Source organism: Geotrypetes seraphini, chromosome 6, assembly GCF_902459505.1.
Source record: "Geotrypetes seraphini chromosome 6, aGeoSer1.1, whole genome shotgun sequence".
Taxonomy (NCBI): domain Eukaryota; kingdom Metazoa; phylum Chordata; class Amphibia; order Gymnophiona; family Dermophiidae; genus Geotrypetes; species Geotrypetes seraphini.
The window spans coordinates 60,346,449-60,365,839 of NC_047089.1; the positions used below are offsets into that span (position 1 = coordinate 60,346,449).

Sequence of the window (19,391 nt, forward strand, 5' to 3'; positions counted from 1 at the left end):
ATATGGAGGAACGCCCCCATCTGCCTGCATGGATCGCTGTTGTGTGATCCGTGCGCATGCGCAGACCCTCTGTAGAGGGTCTGCGCATGCCTGTCTGAGCAGGGGCGGTTTTATTTTATTTTTTTAACTTCAACTTTTAAAATTGTTTTTAGCCCTGCAAGCCCATGGTTTTAACCTACTTTAAATCCGCGGGTTAAAACCACGGGCTTGCAGGCTGGGGAAGGACAGGAGAGATTCGGGGAAGATCGGGGCAGAGCAGGGTGGCATTCAGGGGGGAAGATCAAGCAGGGTGGCATACAGGGGGAAGATTGGGGCAGAGCAGGGCGGCATGTGGGGCGAGAAAGTAGGACAGATTGCAGGGCAGAGAGCAGGGCTTCCAGTCGGAAAGATGTTTTCGACTGGCCCCCAGCAGCCGCTTCTTCAGTTGATCAGCCAGCCCAGTCGGATTGGATTGATTGTTTTGTGAATCGTGTCCCTGCCTACTTTGTATGCTTTTCACATTTGCATGCACGGATTCAAAGCGGATTGCAGGAGAGGTAAATGAATCAGGCCGGAGGGAAATTTGCTCGTAAAGGGCTCACAAACTGATCGGTACATGATCGGTTTGCTTTGGGAATCTAGCCCTAAGTTCTTATGTGAGGATCTAAAATGGGGGTGTGGCAATGGGATGGGTACGGGCAGGTCATAGGTGTTCCAAGAATTTGCATACATTATTGCAGAACATGCCTGATCCGTGCTTGTTGCTGGTTTCCGGTCTCGCTGCATCTTTTCAGGTAGAAACCGAAGTTTCAGCCACCATGCTGTGACTTTCTTCAGGGTATGCTGTGAGGTCTGCAGTTTGTCTTTGTAAATATTGGGTTCAGTGACCTGATTGGTCACCACTTTGAATTTTGGTGGGAAAGTCAGTTGGTCACAAATTTTAATTTTGGTGGGTAAATGAATTGGCCTCTTTTTTTTTTTTTTTCCATATAGAATGGCAAAGTCTCTGATGAGTTTAAGATATTCTCCCCGTGAAGCTGTTCTCTCAGGGTTTCCGCAGCTGGCATTGTGCTTGTTGCAGATTTCTGAGTCTCGCTTTGACTTGTCAGGTAGAAAGCAACATTTCAGCCACCATGCTGTGGCTTTCTTCAGGGTATGCTATGAGGTCTGCAGTTTGTCTTTGTAAATAATGGGTCCATTGATCCATGCCTAATTTAGGCATGAAGATTTACACCAGGATTCAGTTGGTGTAAATCCTTACGCCTAAAAGTTAGGAAAAGATCCTGATGCTAAGCAATGCACTATAAACGGTGGCCCGACTCAGAGTGCTGTTTATAGAATAGTGCTTAGCACTCTTTTTTTTTTTTTGCACTGATTTTTCAGCGCCATTTATAGAATTTTGTCCTATATGGCAATATTCTGATGAAGGGAATAGACTTAGTAGATAAAGACAGGTTGTTCACCCTCTCCAAAGTAGAGAGAACGAGAGGGCACACTCTAAAGTTAAAAGGGGATAGATTCCGTACAAACGTAAGGAAGTTCTTCTTCACCCAGAGAGTGGTAGAAATCTGGAACGCTCTTCCAGAGTCTGTTAAAGGGGAAAACACCCTCCAGGGATTCAAGACAAAGTTGGACAAGTTCCTGCTAAACTGGAACGTACGCAGGTGAGGCTGGACTCATTTAGAGCACTGGCCTTAGACCTAAGGGCCGCTGCGTGAGCGGACTGCTGGGCACGATGTGCCTCTGGTCTGATCCAGCAGCAGCAATTCATATGCTCTTATGTAAAGACCTGGCCTACACTAAATGAACAAACAGTGCCAGGATGGTGTCCACACCATCCATATATTTCAGTACCACTAAATCTTTGATTCTTCCTAGTCTAGAAAGTTCTACCCTTTTTTCTGTCTTCATCAGCACTTCCTGGCTCTGCTTTTCTCTCTGTCTCTCTGTCACTCAACCCATCTGTCTCCACTCTGACAGGGGTGCCTCAGATAAAAGAACTCCACTGTTGAAGGCCTCTTAAATCTTAAAGGTATTTTCACACTAGACAGAATATTTAATTGGCCATTTTATTTTGCACTTTTACACAATGTCCTGACATGTATTACCTATTCAGAATAGTGATTGTATTGTTTCTTTGTGCCAAGGCGGTATGACATCATCCAACTTAGCAAAGATTTAGTTAAATAAATGCTTCATGACAAGAAAGGCTAGACAGATAATATTTTAATTCTCTTCTGGAATGAAATAATGAAGAATAAATCAAACTGATAGCCATGTTTTCTCTTCTTTTTGGGGGGAGAAGAGCTCTCCAAAACGAAACCTTTGAAATAGTCGAACGAGGAGAAATTGAGGTGAAAGGAAAAGGCAAAATGACCACATATTTCCTCATACGGAACCTGCATGTAACGGAGAATGAGATCATGGGCAAATCAGAAAATTACCCTGCTCAGGTCAATAATATTAATCAGCATGGTAAGATTATAAACAGTTAAAAATATCTTCCTGGTCCTCATACCCCTGTACTGACTGGCATCTGCTAACCCCTCCTCTTGTTACTTGAAATTACTTTTCTTGTTTTTCTCCTTAAATATATTCCAGATTTGGCTGTTTGGGGATGATATGAGACATATATATATTTCTATGGATAATTTTGTTTTTAACAAGTCTCAGAAGTTTCTAAAATGGCTAAAAATATGGAGCAAGTTGCAAGTGCTGCATACTGCCATTAATTAAACTAAACCATAGCAATAAAACCCAAGACAATGCTATTTGGTTCTCATACTGTAATTTTCCTTTGCATTATTCAACAGTTAGCTAAAGCAGTCCAGCTTTCATGGAGCACACTCATTCTTAGAGTTTAGCTGTTTAAAAACAGATAAGTAAAGCCAAGGAACTTACCTGTATAAAATGAAAGCATCCTCAGACCTTGTTCTATTGATTCTTATGCAGGCTAAGGTCTATATGCATTGCAATAAACCAACAACATCTGATTATCAGCTAAAGAAAATTCCCTCCCAAGCACTGATAGCACCTGAGATGGTTCTTCATGTAGAATCAAATGGAGCCTAATTCACATTCACTTTTATCAAAGCACATCACCTAGATCAAATGACTATACCAGCTCTCATGTTAACGGGACAATTTTATAATTGAGTGCCCCAATTTAGGCACTGACCCTCAAATTCTGTATACGGTGCCTAAAAAAATCATAACAGTGCTTAGCGTGATTCGATAAAAGATTCCCCACTGTCTACAGAATTGCACTTAGCAGCCGTAGGCCAAGGAAAAGCAGGCCTAAATTTCTGCCTTTATTTTTCTTAAAATATTACCTCTGCCTTCTTTTTCCCTGTACAGATGGGAGTACATTGAAGAATTGGGACAGCGACAATAGTGTAATGAAGTATGCTGATCGCCACAGTTTATCAGAAGGGAAAGATTCCATACATGGTTAGTGTGTAGTATATTACTTACTTTGGGCTGTTTTTACGAAGGCGCATTAGGGCCTTAACTCGCGGAATAGCGCACACTAGCTGCTACCGCCTCCTCTTGAGCAGGCGGTAGTTTTTCGGCTAGTGCGCACTAATCCGGTGCGTGCGCTAAAAATGCTAGCGCACCTTCGTAAAAGGCGCCCTTTGTGTAGAATAAGAGTCTAGTCAAATTAAGGGGAGGAATTTTTGATTTAGCTCATACCCTTTTCAGTAGTATCTCAAGATGGGTTACATTCGGGTACAGTAGGCATTTTCCTTTTCTCAGAGAGCTTACAAACAAAAGGACAGATTTCGAAAGATATATTTTGGGGTAAGAGCAGTTCCTTCTCATATAAGTGTCAGTGGGGTCAAATGAGGGTAAATCAAAAAGTAAAGGCAAAATATATTTAACGGCTTTAATAGAAGTAACCATGAGCAACTGAACATATCACTTTTCCACATAGTCCCCATGCAAGACGATGCATTTGTTGTATCGTTCAACTAGCCTCTGCATTCCTGCAGAGAAGACGTTTTTCGGCTGCTCCCAAAACCAGGTGAGCACCGCTTCCTTTAACATAAGAACATAAGAACATAAGCAATGCCTCTGCTGGGTCAGACCTGAGGTCCATCTTGCCCAGCAGTCCGCTCACGTGGCCCAACAGGTCCACGACCTGTGCAGTAATCCTCTATTTATACCCTTCTATTCCCTTTTCCAGCAGGAAATTGTCCAATCCTTTCTTAAACCCCAGTACCGTACTTTGCCTTATAACGTCCTCTGGAAGCGCATTCCAGGTGTCCACCACACGTTGAGTAAAGAAGAACTTCCTGGCATTTGTATTGAATCTGTCCCCTTTCAACTTTTCCGAATGCCCTTCATCATGCTTTGTCTTTTGCTTTCCGGGTCGCAGTGACGCACTAAATCTCGTTGCTAGTGACAGTTCTCTCCAGAATACTCGGATCTTCTTCATATCATCTCAAGAACTAGGTCGCAAACTCCATATACTGTTGTTTGTGCAGATCAGTAAGTTGTTTGAGAACTCATCGTGCGCAGACTTTCCTCTATCCCAAGTCATCATGCATTTTGGCAAATGCAGATCCGCCCTCATATTATACTAAATGCTAGCATGTGCTTACTGAACATAAAAAAGGTTTCTGGGGGTCATGCATTGGTGTCCCATAGTTAAATGATCAATTTGCATCCAAACATCGCATGCTAAAAATATTTTTTATTTCCTTGGAAGAGGGCATGTTAGGGGGTCGAGAGTGGGCGTGACAATTCTAATCAGCATGTGGGGCATTACCGTGGGCCCTTACAACTTCCAAATAGATGGCTGTAGGGGCTCTTGCAATAAGGCTTTTTAATGGCTGTGTGCTAATGGCAAAATTAGCACATGGCCATTCATTCAGAAAATGTGAAAATCAGCCATTTCTGGCCACGACAAAAGTGACCTAAGCAAGTGGGAAGGACTCATGTATGTGGTGCGCTAAGGCCACTTTTAGCGTGGCTTTAGTAAAAGGGCCCCAGTGAGAGGGATATTCAGTGGCACTATCTGGAGAGCCTTTCATCCACTATAGGGAAATATATTCTTCAGTCCTGGTTATATTATGTAAACCAGTGTTCTTTAACCACCGGTCCATGGACCAGTGCCAGTCCACAGAAATTTCCTGCCGGTCCACAGGGCCAGCACGTGCATCAGGCCCAAAACAGTGTTCTTCAACCACCGGTCCATGGTGCGATCGATGCGGCATTATCTTCGAGCCAGCTCCCTCTTCCTAACTGATTCAGTGCACAAAGCCACGGGCAGTGGCTCCTACGCGCATCCTGCGCCTGAACTGGAAGCCTTCTCTCTGACGTTGCAATGTCGGAGGGAAGGCTTCCAGATGAGGCACAGGATGCGCAAGGTGCAATTAGTACTATTATGGGGGCGGGGTCTGGGGTGGAGATTAGGTAGAGATGGGCGGGGTCTGGCCCACGACTTAGCCCCGTGTTCTTCAACCACCGGTCTACGGACCGATGCTGGTCCACAGAATAATTCTTTTATTTCTGCCGCTCCAAAGGTGTAAAAAGGTTGAAAAACACTGATGTAAACTATATCAATCCCAGAATATACTATTTTTTATTTGACAATTATATTTTTCATCAATGTATTACTACTAAAATGATTTTATAAAATTCTCAGAAAATGGCTACTTTGTAGTGCTATTGTGCTTATTTCACATTCAAAAGAAGTAAGACATCACCACTTTCGATCATCGCACTGTAATCATGCAATATGGCGAGGCAATCCCTAGAACTAAAAGGGATAATGTAAGTGCACTTATCTTGTTATCTTGCACTTACTTTATCCCTCTTAGTTCTAGGGATTGCCTTGCCATGTTGCATGATTACAGTGCGATGATCGAAAGTGGTGCTGTCTTACTTCTTTTGAATGTGAAATAAGCACAATAGCGCTACAAAGTAGCCATTTTCTGAGCACTTTATAAAATCATTTTAGTAGTAATACATTGATGAAAAATATAATTGTCAAATAAAAGATAGCATATTCTGGGATTGATAAAGTTTACATAATATAACCAGGATTGAAGAATATATTTCCTTATAGTGGATGAAAGACTATTCAGGTAGTGCCAAGGTGGTCAGAGGAAATATTGTCAAATGAAAAATAGTATATTCGGGGAATGATATAGTTTACTATATGGATAGTACTAAACTAGAAGATATTAGAAAGTAGTTATTCTATAGCTATGCATGTAATTTAAAGAATGCCCCCAATGTGCTCATGACCGCACCCCCCTTTTTGACTCGTGTAAAATTTAGGCATGGTTTCCACACCTACATTTAAGCACATAATTTGTAATTAATTCTAATTAGTACCAATAATTGCTTGTTGACATGCAATTAAATTGTGTGGACAAATTGGATATGTGCACCAATTGTCAGCATTTTTTTATGGAATTAGGGAGCTAATGTCCCTTGGAACCTTGCTGAACAGTTTTCCTATTTTGTTGAGTTCTTTTGTTAAATTTTTTGTGACATTTTTAAATGCTGCTGCTTACTATTATGTCATTCTTTCATATCTCCATGGTAGCATGGAATCGTGCTAGTCTTTGGGATTCTATCAGGTACTTGTGACCAGGATTGTCCACTACTGGAAGCAAGATATTGGGCTAGGACAATCAGGGGTGTCCAATGTCGGTCCTTGAGGGCCGCAATCCAGTCGGGTTTTCAGGATTTCCCCAATGAATATGCATGAGATCTATGTGCATGCACTGCTTTCAATGCATATTCATTGGGGAAATCCTGAAAACCCGACTGGATTGCGGCCCTCGAGGACCGACATTGGACACCCCTGGGCTAGATGGACTATCCGTTTTGGTTATTCTTATGTCCTTACCTTCTGTTTGCGGAATTCCGCATAAGCAATCCTTCTAATCCAATAATCCTCTGAGCAAATGTTCCTGCTATTACTGTTTCAGCCTCTAACAGATCAATATGTGGAAACAGCCTGTCCAATGGAGAAGATTTGAACAAGGCAGAAGAGTTGCCTTTGGAGGAAAATGGCAATATTAATTCCAAGCTTTGTGTTCTGCTGTAGTAAAAAGTGAGAATACAAAAGGGAGCGCTTATGAGCTATTGTGATTCGAGCTATTGCGAACAAATAAAGTTGAATTTAAACAATGGTAATATAATGGCTGTAATGACAGGAAAAAAAATCATAGGCGTTAATTGTCATTTGAATAAACCAGTGCAGAATTTTACTCCTACTATAATGACCATGGTTAGAATTATCAGCAAACGTCATGTTTTTATTTTTTAATTCTTTTTGTGGTTGTAAAGTTAGACTGATCGTTCTTTCATTTCCTGTCAATAATTGCACTTGTTAATCACTTTTCTAGATACCCCATAATAATGTATAAAATATTCTACCTCTAGTGCATTCAGAACATGCATGCAGTAGATAGTAACATCAGAAATGGGTCAGTCTGTCCTTAATAAAAGTGGAACCAGTGTGTAACTTTGTGCATGGTCTAAGGCATTACATTTATTTCTTTTTCTGTTATTATGAAGACACTACATTCTACACTAGAGACAAATATGTCTCCATCCCCACGGGAAACCATTTTCCCATCTTGTCCTGGTGAGTTCTTTTCCTGTCCCTGCCCATTCCCACAAGTTCCGTCCTCATCTGCACAAGCCTCAAACACTTTAAAATCATAAGCGTTCAAGGCTTGTGTAGTTAAGACAGAGCTTACAGGAATGGGGCAGAGACAGTAACAAAACTCACGGGGAAATTGAGTCCCCGTGTCATTCTCTATTCTACAGAACAGACCAGGTGAAAACAAAACCACAAAAACAAAGAAACCAAAATGGAATTGTCCAGATCAGAATGATGTGCACAAGAAAAGTGTCCTCCAACTCATCTGGTAATATGAAGATCCTTTATTCATCCAATATCACAATGATACGTTCAATGACTCAATGACTCGACATGTACATGTTTTGGCCCATAGGCCTGCCTCAGGAGTCTTAAAAGTCATGAATGATGATATTCAGAGAAAACTGCCACCCACGTAGATTAGACAAGGTTCAAAAAAGGATTGTCATCTTACAGCTTCATCCAAAGATCACGGTGTGTGTTGGAGGTATGTTTGGGGCAGGGCTAGAGCGGGTTTATGATTTAGACATTTTTCTTAAAATAATGGAACATTGTAGAAAATGTCCAGGGTAAAAATTTTACATTTGCTGCTAGACCTGCTTCAATAACAAGTGCTAAAAAAAAGGTGCCCAAGCTGACCACTGGAGGGATTAAGGCATGATCCCCTTACTCCCCCAGTAGTCATTGACCCCCTCCCCCCAAAGATGTGAAAGAAATAGTACATATTGGCCTCAGCTTCAGATGTTATTGGTAGTCCTATTAGAACAGCAAGCAGGTCCCTGGAGTAGCTTGGTGGTCGGGGCAGTGGACTATAGAGATGGGGTCCCAGGCCCATATCCTATTCTATTATACTTGTGATGGAACATCTGAGCTCTCCAGTTTGAGAGACACTAATATAAACATGTCTTAGATAAGATTAGCTATTTTTTATAGTGGATTTGCACAGGTCAGAAGTGTAGGAAGATTGCTCCTGCCCAGCCTCACTGCTAGACCACCAGGATTTTAAAGGTAAGCTGTGGAGAGTTCCAGGAGGTGGGTGGGAGCTCTAAAGTTATCCACAAGGGAGCTGGGTCCCTAACCCCCGTGAATACGAAGAGAGATGTGTACAGCATGCATCTTTAGTGAATGCCCCTGATGTGACCATACTCCTCCCATAGTCTCGCCCCCTTTTCAGTTGTGCACCAATTACATTGTGCACGCAAATTGGGCATGCACACAAATTTACATGCACAGTGTTGAGCACCTTATATAGAATTCGGTGGTTAGTGCCAAAATGTTTGTGGTACTTTTCTTGAAATTACCTCCATATGTGTAGATATTATTGGGGGCAGAGAAGAGACAAAATGATGTGGGATAGGCACCTATGCACATAATTTAGTATGGGCCATTTATCACTGGAACATACATGAACAGATTTACCCCTGCTTCAGAGCAGATGAAACTTTGTATGAGAGGTTTGGGGTAAACTTTTCTGTAAAGCCATATAGAGCGGCTGATGTGGAGTGCATCTGATCTAAATGACATGCATTTTGGCACTCAACTAAAGTACTACTGGGTAAAAGTAGAACACTGAAGTTCCCAAAGTGTAGAACTCAACACCAAAACAAAAAATAGGAACTTTGACTATTTCAGCCTATGTAACCAAAGCAGTGCTCAGAACCGTGTAACGGTGAGAAAATCACAAGTCGGGGAATGCTCCCCTGTGAGTGTTTTCAGTCGTCTATCATTGCACCATCTTCATTTGGTAGAAAGGGGATGAAATAGACTTCAACAAAATCTCAAGTATACTTAGTAGTGTAGAATAAACTCCAAAAAAGTTCTAAATAAAGCTCATATATTAACAAAAAAAGTTTTTTTTAACTTAACTAAAATAAAGGAGAAAGGAAGTTGTTTCACTCCAGCGGGTCCTGACGCATTTCGCCAGTGGCTTCCTCAGAAAACCCCCATTTGCTGGCTGTAATCAAGAGTAAAACTTCTCCTCTGCTCCCCAATTACATCACTTCCTATTGCATTTTGGCACTGCCTTAACTCTGATCCAAATGTCTAGCCTGCATTCAAACTTCTAACATCAGATCCTATTGTCTGACTGGAATTTACTTTATTTTCTATATTTTATTTTTTAATTCTAATTATTTATTTTAATTTTACTCACTGAATACTTGTTGGGATATACATCTCGTCTTTATCTCTATCTTTCCTATCTGAATATGTTTAATGGATTTTATTTTTATTATTTGAATTATTATATCTTTATCTTTACTATTTAATAATTGTTTTCTCAGGTACATTAGTTAGATTGTGAGCCTTCGGGACAATTAGGGAACTTCCAAGTACCTAATTTTTATTTTATCGTAACCCGTTCTGAGCTTCTGGGGAGGACGGGTTATAAAAATGAACAAATAAATAAATTAATATATTTGCTTTACAAAACAGATACAAGATATGCACCTATGTGTCTTTCCTAGCTGCCCTCTTATAAAATTACCCTACCACTTTTCAATGTGTGACTACATATGTAATTCCTTCTTGAAATAATCACCAAAGGTTAATAAGCATGCTCTTTTTATTAAAATACAAAAAAATATAGTTTAACTTGTTTGCTAGAAAAGTATTCAAGTTATGTTTAATGTACATAGAACTTTTGTACTTCCATTTTCATGATGTAGTAATGCAACATCTATTGTAAAATGCAGCATAATCTAAACAACAGCAGTGCTCAATGCAACACTGAGAGAACAGCAGAGATTTTGCAAAATATAGAACAGAGCTTCCCTAACATGTCCTGAGGACTCTACACTCATTTGGGCTTTCAGGATATCCACAATGAATGTTCATGAGACAAATGTTCTCATACTGGAGTACAGAATATGCAGGTTAATCTTATGGTTTATTTAATTTAGCATACTCTAAAAGAGAATGCATATTGTTCTGTCTAAGAGTATAATGTGAATGAGCCACTGAAGAGTGCACGTTTATATTTCACACTTTAATAATTCCATGCTAAGCATTTTGGATATATTGTGTCCTGAAGAAGCAATAAATTTGTGAAACGGTTGAGCTGCCGTCGGACAAAAATAGTGCTTTGTTTTTTTGCATAATGTAGAATTGGTTTTGTGTTTTTTTTAATCGACACAATTGATAGATACATTTAAAAAATAATTTAAAAATTTCACACAAAATTAATAGCAAGGTTTTTTGGACCGATGATAAGATTCATACTCCATTAAGATATTTACCGGAAGGTCCTTTTTCTTGCTAGAGAAAATATACACTTAAAGGTTATATTATATATATTCTCTCTCTTCATTTGTCTATTATTTAACTTAATATACTGCCAATTGTAGGATAACACAGAAAAGTGGTCCACAATTCAAATAAATCAAAAACAGAAATTATCAGTGGATAACCTGAAAATCTGACTGGCTGTGGAGCTTCCTACACTGGACACTTGGAAAACAAGTTCAGAAGCTATTCTTTCCAACATTATTCTAACATAGTGTTCATGCACACCCTGAACCATAAGCTCCATATGATATAATGCTCTACAGTTTAAAATAAACATACATAAAGTGCTATCCATTCAGTGGTATAGCCTGGGGAGGTGGCGCCCCTCCTCCACCCCTGCTCCTTCCTTGATCCCGCTGGCATTGTGCGCCCCTCCTGCTCCTTCCCTGAAAGCACCTACCACACATGCTCCCCCTTCCCTCTCTAGTTGAAGTTGTTGCTTGCGGCGGTCAACAACGTGCTCCTTGCGACCTTGTCACCTCTCCCTCTGATGTCACTTTCTGGGCGTGGCACCCGGAAGTGACATCGGTGGGAGAACCGACAGGCTCGCGAAGAGCACATTGTGGAGTGCCACAATCAACAACTTCAACTAGAGGTATGGGGGAAGGGGGCGTGCTTGGAGGGAAGGAATGGGAAGAGGTTCAGATAAATTCCTGAAGGATAAGGGGATTGAGGGGTACAGATAGAATTAGAGGGTACAGATAGATTTAGAGATAGGTTATAGGAAAAGGCAGGGACCACCTAACAGGTCGTGGACCTGATGGGCCCCCGCGTGTGCGGACTGCTGGGCGCGATGGACCTCTGGTCTGACCCAGCGGAGGCAACTCTTATGTTCTTAAGAGGCGGGAGGGGGGGCCGTGCCCCTATCAACATGGCACCCGGGGCAGACTGCCCCTCCCCCACTGTTTCTCAACCGTGCAGAGTTTTCGCCCAGGATTTTTTTTAGTCTTTGATCCACGAGTTCTCGCATTAGGACCTTCAGGGGCCTCTGAGGAAGACAGTTTTGTCAAAACACGGACCGTCCAAGTCCCCAATAATTTTGGTCCTGGGTCTGTGGAGCACCATGGGTCAACCTTTTGTTTGTGCTGAACTTTAGGTGCCATTTACTGAATTCACCCCTATATGACAGTTTCCATTAAACATTCTAAGACAGCATTTTATTTAAATTAAATGGTATAAATTCTCATAGACATTTATCCCCCTTTTATAAAGCTGCGTTAGGGCTTTTTATCGCAGGCCGTGGTGGTAAAAGCTCAGGCGCTCATAGGAATTCTATGAGTGTCGGAGCTTTTCCTGCCATGGCCTGCGATTAATAAACCCTCTAATGCGGCTTCATAAAAGGGGGTGGGGTGGGGTGATGCTGATTTTTATACCTAAAGTAATATTTGTTCATACATCTCATTAAAAAGAAAGTCAACAAATTAACTAGGATTTTAGTTGTCCAAAGGCATCATCCTATCCCCAACTAGTTTGTTGGTTTTAATTTAAGAATTTATTTTTTAAACCCAACATGACACCTTTTTTTCTATTTTCCATTGTTATGAAAAATGATGAAGGCGTCACTTGCACTACATCAGTTTTCAAATAAGCACCAGGCAAGTTTTCAAAAAGTTTAGCTGGCTATAATTATGCTCTTGCTGGCTACATAAATGTCAACAACAAAACACTCCAAATTTGTCAAAGAAATCCTAAACTAGTGAAAACAAAAAGGCAACCAAGTCACATCAAGGTTTGTGTGAGGGACGCTCAGGACGTCAAAATTGGCTCACAACTTACAAACCAAAGTGAACAGAATATAATGTACAATATATAAATATATATAATACATTATATTATATTATAGGGTGCTCTCAGTGTGAACCCTCAGTGATAGGAGCACAGCTCCGACACTTCACTTCTGGGTCAAGGCGGTAAGCCTCCACCCACACACCATCATCGAGCACCCTAAGTGTGCTGAAATCAAACAAATCAAACAATCAAAGTGAGTAAATCAAACTCAACACAAACAACCTGAGCGACCCCCACACAAACCCTGCCAGCCAGACCCCCCAAGAACGCACAACAAAATCAAAAAACCATACAAAAAATATATCAAAAAGGTATCAAAAAGAACACAATACTTATCTAAAGCTATCTCACAGACTGAAAAACCGCGCCAGGAGGAGAGGTTCAACCGCGCTGGTTTCGGGAGGAGCCCTTCTTCAGGAACCTGACCCCCGACGGAACACGAACAGTTTTGCTAAGGGCTGAAATTTAGCCTCTTACAAAATGTTTAATCCCTGTGGGAATGGGGGTGGGGGAGGGGGGGCATGGTTTGATTGGGAAAGGGTAGTCATTTATTGGAAAGGGAAGTTATTTATTATTTTAACTTAGAATTTACCTACGAGATAAATCTTAAAATCCATTTAGGTACATGAAACAGAGATTTTATTCATAGAAATTGTTTGTTAGAAAATTGCCTAGAGTTTATGCAGGGAAAATATTTGTGTAATGCCACACATTTGCCAGCTATAAGCAGAGGCATTTCCAGAGGTGGTGTTGGAGTGCATTTTGGACTTAAGTATATAGTTTTAGGGCTCCTTTTACGAAGGCGCGCTAGGGCCTTAACGTGCACAATGGCGCGCACTAATATCCCACGCGTGCTAGCCGCTACCGCCTCCTCTTGAGAAGGCAGTAGTTTTTCGGCTAGCGTGCGCTATAGCGCGTGCTAATCCGGTGCGTGCGTTAAAATGGCTAGCGCACCTTCGTAAAAGGAGCCCTTAGAGTTTCAAATAATGTGCACATATTTTTTTTTTCTGAAATATGCATGCCAAATAGCAGGTAGAGTAATTTCCAAACAGAAAATATGTTTATACCTTCCCTTGAAAATTAGTGTAACTTCTGTGCATAACGGCTGCACAAGTTATGCAGATTATTTATACAACTACTCTTTCTAAGACAAATAAAGCCAACAAGCAAATGAACATGTAAATATACAACAGAACTGGTCAACCAACTATACATAATAAAATCAGCATAAAAATACCCATGATTAGAACCATCAATACAAATAATACAGAAATTTTTTTTAAAAACCCATATAAAAATAAAACTTAGCAGTATGTATATTGCCAATATTTCCCCACTTCCCCAAATACTAAACCCATAAACCTTAAAACAGCCCACTGTCACATCAGTGTTGATCTCCTATGTCCAAATAATGTCAACCATTACTTAACAGACCACTAAGTCAGCCAAATGCCCCCCTGAATGGAATCTTAATTTCCTAAAATGTAAATAATCTGGTATCATTCTAGCTCCAATAGGTACTTTGTTCATAAGTGTAGTGCCATACTAAAAGACTTGTTGCTTCCCAGCAGCCAGTCCAGCTTCCTTCAAAGGTGGTAGTATTAACCATGAGCTCTATGAAGAGTGAAGGCCTGCCCATGTGAGTATTACTTAAAGCTAGAGTTACTAACATGCAAGATCTTGTAAAGCATGTTAATGTCATTACTATGCATATAACTAGTTCCACTGGACAAAATAGGACTTTGGTAAAATAATGCATGTTAGCATTAATTCAGGCTACATACAGTAAGTAAATCTAGCTGGTAACTTGATAAATATTCTTCACTCATTCTTCTCAAAGCTATAAATTTTAGGCCAAAAACTCTCAAAATTAACACTATTCTGGACAGTTAACTAGTTTAAAAATTCCAAAATTAACTGCTGTCTAAATTTAGGAGAATCAATTGCAGGTTTAAAATTAGCCATTTTGGCTAACTACTAGACTTAGGCCTAATTTAAGATGCAATCTGGTCAGCTAATTTGTGGCTGAAAATCCGTTTATCTTACTTGGTCAAAATCTAGCTAACCCCCCTCTTTTACAAAGTCTGATAGTGCAAGCCACAGCGGTAACTGCTCCAAAGCCCATAGGGATTTAAAGGGCTTCGGGGCTTTTACTGAGTGGCAGTCGCTAGCACAGCTTTGTAAAAGGAGGGTTAAGTGAGATGCCTAGCTATACTCTGAAAATCCATTCCATTATTTTAAAAATTTACCCCGCCCCCCTTTTTACTAAGCTGCGGTAGAGGTTTTTACTAGAGAATGACACGGTGACAAAATTCATCACCGTCCCCGCGGATAACCGCGGAAAATAATCCCATGTCATTTTCTAGTGTCTATTTCAACCTCAGTCCTTCTACACCAGCATTCTTCAAAGCAAAGCTTGTGGGTCAGTGGTTGTGGCCATTCATACTCTGATTCTTCCCTCTCTCTTTAAAGAATGACATGAAGATGGTTTCCCGCGGTTATCCGTGGGGACGGGAACGGTGATGAATTTTTTCATCGTGTCATTCTCTAGTATTTACCACAACCTGGAGTGCTAAATGCTCTGACCCTGTTCTGACGCTCATAGAATTCCTATGAACGTCGGAGCATTTAGCGCTTCAGGCCATGGTAGAAACCTCTACCACAGTCTAGTAAAAGAGGGCCTTAGCTACAGAAAAAGGAGAGATTATTTTGGGATCCTGGTGGAACTTCACATTCTGGCTTCAGAATCTTATTTTGGAGTACATTTGAGGAAACAAATACTGAAGACAAATAATTGATATCTGGACTGTGGAAAGTTAAGATATTTCATTGGCGCACAGCCTTCAATCCAGAACAATTCTTCTTCTGTCGTCCTTTTGCTGCCATCTAGAGATACAAAGGGAAATAAAACCCAAAATATTCTTTTAAATATAATCATAGTACTAAAATCAGTAACTCATGATTTTCAGTTATACAGCTATGATCTTGTACTGTTTCTCAGAGCTACTTTTCTGGGTTATGTCACTGAAGAGATATGTGAGCTGTGAGGAATGAAATGCTTCATTTTCCAGGTATGGCAGGAGTTTTTAAATATCAGCTACACCTAGAAGACTACAGGGACACAATTAAGGAAGTGCTGGATAACGACTGGTATGTTTATGAGTGAAATGCTGTGGTGACCGTGTTAGTCCACTCTTCAAGGTAACATGTAGAAATAAAACAAAGGAAAAAAATATAATACCGTTTTTATTGGACTAACTTAGGGCTCCTTTTGCAAAGGTGCGTTAGGGCCTTAACGAGCGGAATAGCGCGTACTAAAATGCCACACAGGCTAGCCGCTAGCGCCTCCTTTTAAGCAGGCAGTAATTTTCGTGCTAATCTTGTGCGTGCGCTAAAAAACGCTAACACACCTTAGTAAAAGGAGCCCTTAATGTAGTTTATGATTAGCTTACAAAGGTAACCACTTCTTCCTCAGATTTGATCTGATCTGAGGAAGAAGGGGTTACCTTCGAAAGCTAATCGTAATCTACATTAAGTTAGTCTAATAAAAAAGGTTTGTTTTATTTCTACATATTACTTGGTATATTTATAATTCCAAAAGACCTTAAATACAGATAACTCAATGGAAACTTAACAGGTAATTCCAATAATGGCATTCTTTTTCCAGTGATCTTGGATCCTTTTATTCCCTTCTCTTGGTTTCCTCAAAAATATAGTTCATGGTGAAAACTGGATACTCGGGATCTCTATTGTTAAGACAGCCAGGATCTAGTTAGCTAAGGTAGCCCTGTTACATTACATTACATTACATTAGTGACTTCCATTCCGCCCGTACCTTGCAGTTCTAGGCGGACTACAAAAGAAGTTAACTGGAACATATCCAGGAAAGTTACAATTATGGATTTAGGATTACAAAAGATAAATGAACATTTCCAGGAGAATTACAATTTAGGGAGCTGTTTATATGGTTGAGACTTTGAAGAGAAAAATTGCAAGAGTAGAAGAGACTTTGAAGGGGGAATTTACAAGGGGGGGAATGACAAGGGGAAGCGTTAAGATAATCTGGATAAATTTTTTGAATAGCAGGGTTTTGATTTCTTTTCGAAAAGATTTGAAGTCGCTCGTTGATGTCAGCAAGTTGGAGATGGAGTGGTCTAGACTTGAAATCTCAACTATACATGCACCAATATCCTACCTTGTTGCATGTAATGTACCTGAAAAGTGACGTTTTATATCAAAGCGGTGTTTTTTGTGTTACTTCATGACTTGTCTGCAGGTAGGCAACTTAGTTAAGATGATGAGTGTCCAATGAGCTAAAATTCACTCACTGCTCTAGGAACTGGCCTTGGGGATTTCTCAGATGATGAACTAGGTAAGCCAGGAACATCATCTTTAGCTTCTTGGGTTTTTCCACGTCTAGTTGACATGCTCAGTCACTAATGAAATGTGCTACTGTATTTAGAAACTTAAAAATATACCACATTACCACAGCAAAACTCAAAACACGTGTGAATAAAAGTGAACTTACACTTATCTGATATTGGGTAAATATAGGTGCTGGCAGTAGATGCAGCAAGTCATTCTTGCCCATGCAAGCTCAGAACATGCCTAGAACTAGAGCGGATGGCTGAGTAAAGGTGGAGGCGCTCACAAGTATTTCCCAGGCAGCAGATCAGCTGCTGAGGTCATTCTTGCCCAGACAAGTCCAATCAGCCATGTGACAGTCCAACATTATGGGCTCCTTTTACTAAGGTGCGCTAGCGTTTTTTAGCGCACACTAAAGATTAGCGTGCGCCAACCACACGCCAAATGAAAAATGCTAACGCAAGCTCTATGGAGGCGTAAGCATTTACCGCGCACGGTATTGTAGCGCGCACTAAAACCGCTAGCGCACCTTAGTAAAAGAAGCCCTTAGTTGTTCTATGGATTTGTTTGATTTCTGTATGACATTGTAACCAAGAAATTCTTTCACATACGCCTATCCGATTTACTATAATCGAGGTCCATAGCATAATGATCCTTATCACAACCAATTCCTCAGGTATTGCTAAATTCTGGTCATCAATCTTTATATCAAGGCTTTTGAAAATTCACAGGTTCTCAAGCTTCAGCAGGGCCACTTAGCGCTCAGACAATCTCATTATGATAAGTTTTACACCCCTAACTCGTCATCAGCTTTACTTAATACATACATTCAAAGTTTTCCTTATTGGATGTGATTAAATAGTATTCTATATTCCTTACTTTTTAAGAATGCAATCATAAATAAATCACTTTGTTTAACTCAAGTTTTGTAATTACTTATACATTTTCATCCATCGGCAGGGCGTAGTTAGTCTGACATGTTTCGCCCCACAAGGCTTTATCAAGGATCACCCCTAACAATCAAACACAAACACTTCCCTGGCGAGGAACCATTCGTTTTCCCTTGCTTCAGATAAAAATGCATAATGCATAGCATAATGATAGCATTATCATCTGTTTAGTGCAAAATTATCAGCTGATTTTAAAGGGGAAAAACAGATTTTGGTGGTGCTTATATTCATTGGCTTTGAGTGACCCAGTATGGGCCTATAAAATTGTACAAAAAAATATTTTGTGATCAAGCACATACAAATTCTTGGGGAAAACTTTAATCAGTAAAGTTTCACCAACTTTAGGTTTTTCTGGACAACCCTAAAAGGTGTGTGTTAAGTGTATAGCATGAAAATCCTAGTAGATGTATGTGTGGGTGGGGCATGGGTGTGTCTCCCAGTTATATGTGCCGCTTATGAAGTGCTATAAGTTATGCTTACTCTTGCCACATTTAGGTGTGCTCAGTTACACCAGTTCTAAGGTTGATGCAACTGTGGGTATTTAAATGAAAGGTACACTAGTATTCAATAGTGGAATCTTAGCACCCATCTGTTGTTATTAAATAGGTGGTCCTGCGCAGCACCAGGGTGCCTTCAAAAAGGTGCCCATTTATAGACTTGCCACCAAAATGGCCATGCCACTTGATATTCAGTTTGGTAAGCATTAATCATTACTTTTAAATTAAAGCAGTTACTAATAAATAAAAAAAAAATAGCTAAAGGCTGGCACTTTTGTGAGTCCTAATTGTTGGTTCTATTGTCATATGTTTGTTTGTTGCATTGTGATATTTCCATTGTATTATGTTGTTTTATTGAAATATGTGTTGTATGAGAAGGCTGTAATTTGTTATTTTTCATTTGGATGTTTTATTGTACTCATGTGGAATATAAATTTTTTAAATAAATAAATAATCGGGTTAACCTAAATTGTAGGATCTCTCATTTCACTCTAATATAGGACATTTGCTATTTTTCAATTAAAAAAAAAACAAAAACAAAAAAAACCCCTGTCCTGCTGAAAACGCCCACTGCATGACACCGTAGAGCACAGGTGTCGAAGTCGGTCCTCGAGGGCCGCAATCCAGTCGGGTTTTCAGAATTTCCCCAATGAATATGCATTGAAAGCAGTGCATGCACATAGATCTCATGCATATTCATTGGGGAAATCTTGAAAACCCGACTGGATTGCGGCCCTCGAGGACCGACTTCGACACCCCTGCCGTAGAGTTTATTTTCCTATTGCAATGCTTGAACTATGAAGCAAAAGTCTACCTTCAAAATATTTGCAGTTTCTGTTATTTCTAAAGGTAAATAAAACCTAATTTTATTGGTTCTTGGGTGGCTTATAAAGTCTTGTA

General features: G+C 40.2%; 1 protein-coding gene across 1 annotated transcript in view; it reads left to right on the forward strand.

Annotated features, from left to right (window-relative positions):
* The window catches only part of LOC117362891 (guanylate cyclase soluble subunit beta-2-like), a 79,675-nt gene extending 72,378 nt beyond the window's left edge, over nt 1-7,297 (forward strand). The window contains exons 14-16 of the mRNA XM_033949979.1: nt 2,285-2,454; nt 3,337-3,429; nt 6,927-7,297. Of these exons, the coding sequence (XP_033805870.1) occupies nt 2,285-2,454; nt 3,337-3,429; nt 6,927-7,045 (382 nt within the window). The 3' untranslated portion in view covers nt 7,046-7,297. The remainder of the gene's footprint in view (nt 1-2,284; nt 2,455-3,336; nt 3,430-6,926) is intronic.
* Nucleotides 7,298-19,391: the final 12,094 nt, after the last annotated feature.